The sequence below is a fragment of the Rhagoletis pomonella genome, unplaced genomic scaffold (genome assembly GCF_013731165.1).
Source record: "Rhagoletis pomonella isolate Grant_MI unplaced genomic scaffold, Rhpom_1.0 Rhpom_scaffold_00001, whole genome shotgun sequence".
Classification (NCBI taxonomy): Eukaryota; Metazoa; Arthropoda; class Insecta; order Diptera; family Tephritidae; genus Rhagoletis; species Rhagoletis pomonella.
The window spans coordinates 102,679,261-102,684,206 of NW_023458555.1; the positions used below are offsets into that span (position 1 = coordinate 102,679,261).

The 4,946-nt window shown below is 35.0% G+C and overlaps 2 protein-coding genes across 4 annotated transcripts in view; both read left to right on the forward strand.

The window, feature by feature from the left end:
* The window catches only part of LOC118749366, a 5,987-nt gene extending 2,167 nt beyond the window's left edge, over positions 1 to 3,820 (forward strand). Inside the window, exons 2-3 of one of the 3 annotated variants that reach the window (XM_036484201.1) lie at positions 3,503 to 3,559; positions 3,649 to 3,820. In XM_036484201.1, the coding sequence (XP_036340094.1) occupies positions 3,503 to 3,559; positions 3,649 to 3,801 (210 nt within the window). In that variant the 3' untranslated portion in view covers positions 3,802 to 3,820. Of the gene's footprint in view, positions 1 to 3,502; positions 3,590 to 3,648 lie in introns of all 3 variants that reach the window. The other 2 variants (XM_036484189.1, XM_036484174.1) reach the window with 2 other exon arrangements.
* Positions 3,821 to 3,960: 140 nt separating this feature from the next.
* LOC118749399 (zinc finger protein 32-like) lies at positions 3,961 to 4,580 on the forward strand. The gene is made up of 2 exons (XM_036484210.1): positions 3,961 to 4,049; positions 4,116 to 4,580. Exons 1-2 carry the CDS (start codon positions 3,986 to 3,988, stop codon positions 4,550 to 4,552), a joined length of 501 nt encoding a protein of 166 aa, XP_036340103.1. The 5' UTR covers positions 3,961 to 3,985; the 3' UTR covers positions 4,553 to 4,580.
* The last annotated feature ends 366 nt before the right edge of the window (positions 4,581 to 4,946 follow it).

Here is a 4,946-nt window from a genome sequence, read left to right on the forward strand (position 1 = left end):
AGTTTGGTCCCCATAAAGGACTAGTGTTGCAAGCAACGCTTTTTCGGCAATTAGGGTGTTGTGCAGCTATTTAATGTGGTGAAAATTATTTAAGCACTGGAGAGATTTATTCACATAGAATTGGAGATAGGGCTGATAGATTTATTTTAAATAAATTGTGAATCTGCGAAAATATCTTTTCAGCAGATGAATATACTTTTTAACCTTTTTCCCGAAAATTTACATACAGGCTCGAAAACATGCGAGTAACATTAGGTTTGTATAGTAACTTATCCAGTAAAACATTGCAGCGAGAGCGTAAAAGCAAAATAGAGCGTAAAATTGAGAAGAAGAGAAAACTAGCAGAAGAGGTTATTGAACACAAAACTAGCAAAAACTTACAAGAGAACAGTTGTTGCACTGCTTTGACAATCTGCTGTAAACATTTTACTATTTATAAATCAGTTTTAAACTCTTTGCTTTACACACAAGCACTTACACTGTCCAGTACATCATTAATATTATGATTTCCACTCATTTTACTTTTGTTTGTGCCAAGGCGAATCAATATAAGGTGTTAGCAGGAGTACAAAAACAAAAATTTACATGTATTTTGTTTTTGCTTTGGCGGCATAAACTGTCAAAATCTGTAAGTGTGTGTAGAAATTCAAACAAAATTTTTCAATTTGATATCAGATATCAGAAGCCGTGCGGCGAAACACATACACAAAATCAACTGAGCTAGTAACACCACTTTTTATATATTCTTTTGACATTTATCGTATTCGACAAAATTTTATTAAACTCCTAAATGGTTGACACTAAATTAAAAAAATAAAAAATTTAAGAATTTCAGGAACTAGTACATATCGTTCTCCGACACTTTGGAGAAAATCTGTAGTCTAGTTCCTGAGAAATTGCATTCCAAACTTCAATCGTGAGTTACCGAAAGTAACTTGTGACAATCTTTTATCCAGGGATCTACATAAATTATAATTGTCATTATTTTCGCAGTTGGAGTATATGCCAGACGAGTAACAGGTATATACATACAAGGATACCTAAATTAGCGCGTTGAACTTGTTTATTTATCTCTCTCCAACGCATTAATTCTATATACGTAGGTACCAACGCCTGACAAAGTTATGTCTAAATTTAATAATGGCTCTATGACAAAATATTCATGGAATGTATTCGTAGATTTTTATTTACTTCATTTCATACATTAGCATTGATGTTTTGTTTTTCATACATTAGTATTGATGTTTTTTACTAAATACCAGGAATAAATATTTAATAAAAAACTATTTCACTTAAGCTTAACCAACTTTTAGTTGCTCGGAGCTAATTTTGGAAAATACGAAATATTTTCATAGACAGTAAATGCAACCCTGGGTGCATCATTAACGAGCTGAAAAACCAAACAAATAAAAAAATTCCATTTTTACAGTTTATGCCGCCAAAGCAAAAACAAAATATATGTAAATTTTTGTTTTGTACTCCTGCTATCACCTTATATTAATTCGCCTTGATCTGAACCAATATTCCCAAAAATTATAAAGCAAAACAAAACCCATTTTTTCCAATTTATGCACTGTTATTTTTATTATTGCAATACAATTTCGCAGCTCTTCAAACATTTTCCACATTATGCTTTTAGGGCTTGTAATTTCCGACCCCATTTTTTTTTTTTCAATTCTGAATTTAGGCTAGGCTTCATGGGAACTTACTGTGGGTGCAAACAGACCACATTTTGTAAACGGAATTGTGATATTTAATTTTATTTTATAATGAAAAATGAATTTAATGTGCAATTTTTTAAGTTTACTAGATGTAAGACAACTTTTCATTTTCTTTATATATTGCATGCTTTAGTTTTAATTCTGTTTAAGTTAAGTTGTAAAGGTGAAAATAGGCCTCCTGGGCAACCGAGCACATTAAAAAAAAAATCGGTAACGCGCGTAAAAGCATACCTCACAAGTGGTGTGGAAAATGCAAGAACAAATATAAATGGAATAATTTTCGAAATTATGAAATGGTTATTGGTATTTTCCATCTCAAAGGGGGTGATTAATTTGAACGTTATTTAAGCTGCCTTTACACGGTCGATTTTTGTCGTTTAACCAAAATCTACCCGTGTAAATTGCAATTCAACCGTAAAATGTAAGCGTTTTGGCTAGTCGATATCTTAAGTAAATTTTCCAGTCGACAGAAATCGACCCGTGAAAATGCAACTTCAGGAATTTTTTAATTTTCTATCTTTTTTTTTGCTTGGGCGTCTTTTGAAGATGTGCCAAATTATATTGTCGACTTAAATACAAAACAACAATTTCTTTAAGCCATCTTGTGCAGCAATTTGTTGACCTTATCCTCACGGCTACCGAAATCACCAACCTCAACGTAGTGATTAGCCTTCTTGCGCCTCGGGTTGATGTGTTGAGCTTGAATAGCAACAGGAAGCTGGGGGCTTTCTTGAAGTGAAGTGAATCAACGCACTGAATTTCGTGCGCTTCGCGAAATTTGCGTTCGATCACAAAGCAGAGATTGGGACACGCTTGACCATTCCACGTTTGTACATCAATTCACAAACTGATTTAAGATTTGGATAACCCCATATAGGGGGTTCGGCATACGTAGCATATTAATAGTTGCCTTGCTCAATTTGATGAACACACCGTTTTAATGTGGCGAAGACAGAACTGTAAAACTACGCACTTTTTGTGCAACTTTGTTGATACCGCGGATGCGGATCACAAAAGCCAATTTGGATTTTTCAGGTCCGTCGAATTGGCCGCATTTCTTTGCCACACAGCGCTACTCCATCTCACGGCGTCCATCACGGAGTTTTCTTGTTTGATATTTCTCAGCATGCACCAATTTACGGAGTGCAATCACAGCAGAGCGCTTTAGTTTACGTTTGATCAGGGTAGCAATTTGCTGACCTGCTCTTGCTGAACTGCAGCTTCGACTCGGGGACAGGAGGCAGCTTCCTGGAAGGTTGCATGTCCTTTGCTTGCGGTTTCTTACCGGCCGTGATGGTAGTCCTCTTAACTTGTTACTTAGCACGTTGAAAAGGCGAAAAAAAGTTCGCCAAATGTTTGGAGCACATCGTAAATGAGCCACTCGATTTATAACATTTCTATAAACAATTTAATTAAATACTTTTTATACATAGATATGCTGCAACCATGCACTTACTTTCCCAAATTCCATCCTGCTTATCGGCATAATTTTCCAAATATGCCTGCTACTTCATTACTAATTACTCAATTTTCCAACTGCGCCTTCTTTGTTGGCTCGACATATCCTTAAAAGACATAAATTTACATTAAACAATAGAAATCGCAAAAATTAGCAAATAAAATACTCGCTTTGTTTTGATTTGTTGTCAAATTTCTGAGAAATGTGAATTCACCACGATGAGATACAGAAAGAACAAGGACCAGGGATGTAATTTTAAGTAAACTATTATTCAGGGGCAAGGCGCAGAGCGTTACGTTGCACACAAACGGAAAAAGTGAAGATAGAAAGTATAGCCAACACTTTTGAATGGGTTCCAGTACATGAAGAGCTAATGGAAGTAACTAAGATGCCAGATACTGTAGATATGGTATATCAAATACGATTTAGATATAATTAAACAATAATTATTTTCTATTTGTTTACAAGGATCACGTAGAGGATATAAAAGTATCACCAGAATGGAATGAACATTTTATGGATGATGATGAAACGTCTGCATCAAATGATATCGAATACGAAATAAATATTGATAAAAAACTTAGTACTGACACTACAACAACAACAAAGTTTCTAGTTTAATCGGATAAGGATATGCAGAGCGGCAATAACTTAAATGAAGCTGGGCTGGTCTTATCGAAAAAAGTAAACAACTCAATCTTGCTCATACAAGACCTAAAAACGTAAAGAAAACAAACAAAGTAAAATCCGAGGTGAAAACAAAAAAGAAAGTCAAGGACATGTCTGAGCCGGTGAAGTGTGAAGAATGTGGGAAAATAAAAAACATAAGCAACGTCATAAACCAAAAACTTTTCTTTGTCAGGCCTGCCGTAAGTATTTCCGTTCCTTTTAACTTGTGGACTAATTTCTATCTTTGTTGAATTTACCTTCGCCAGCAAAAACATTTAAGGAGTCATGTGCCCTAAAAAATCATGAGCTCATTCACAATGAGAATCGGGAAAGATTTCCGTGCGACATCTGTAACCAAAGCTTTTTAACTCCGTATACATACAAAAAACACAGGCTAACGCACGAAACCAACCGCAAACCAATATATCAATGTGCTCAGTGTGAAAAATCATTTGTTCATAAAAATGGTCTAACAATCCACGAGCTCCATCACAAGGGAGCTACCATAGAATGCCAAGTTTGTCAAAAACGTTATGTGCGGCAAATAGACCTAGATGTTCATTTACGCACTCATTCTGGAGAATCGCCATTTGTGTGTCACTTTTGTGGAAAATCTTTCATCCACAAACGTATTTTAAATAGGCACATGCAGTACCATGGATACCAAGTAGGTATCGAAACAACGATTCGAGTAAACAATTGAAACAAAAGTATCGAGTACATACTCGTATTTCATCTTCCGATTAAAATGGATCGATCTTTGTAAATTTTAATTGGAGATAATTCAATATTATCAAAATCACCCTCTACCAACTTAATTTTTACATATTTCATCATCATTTTAAATTGGTACTTAGCCAGAAAAAACGAAACTAAGGCGACTATGAATAGCTTTACAGCCCGATTCCGCATCACTGACAAGTTCACCACAGTCACTTTCATGACAGCTAGTCATTGTTCGCTATTCTAGCGCTCTAACAAAAGCTTGTTTTGCAGACAGCCTTGTCAGTTCTAGAAAAGGTGCTGACAGCTGTTTATTGTGTTCATTTTTGAAATTTGTGAAATTGTGAAATTATGGAGGAAGAAATTTTAATTTA

What these genes read in the sequence shown, in the direction of transcription:
- LOC118749399 (XM_036484210.1), top strand. Translation starts at nt 3,986, where the DNA reads ATGTGGGAAAATAAAAAACATAAGCAACGTCATAAACCAAAAACTTTT. An exon ending in TTTTCTTTGTCAGGCCTGCC is followed by an intron (nt 4,050 to 4,115) that starts GTAAGTATTTCC and finishes TACCTTCGCCAG; the next exon opens with CAAAAACATTTAAGGAGTCA.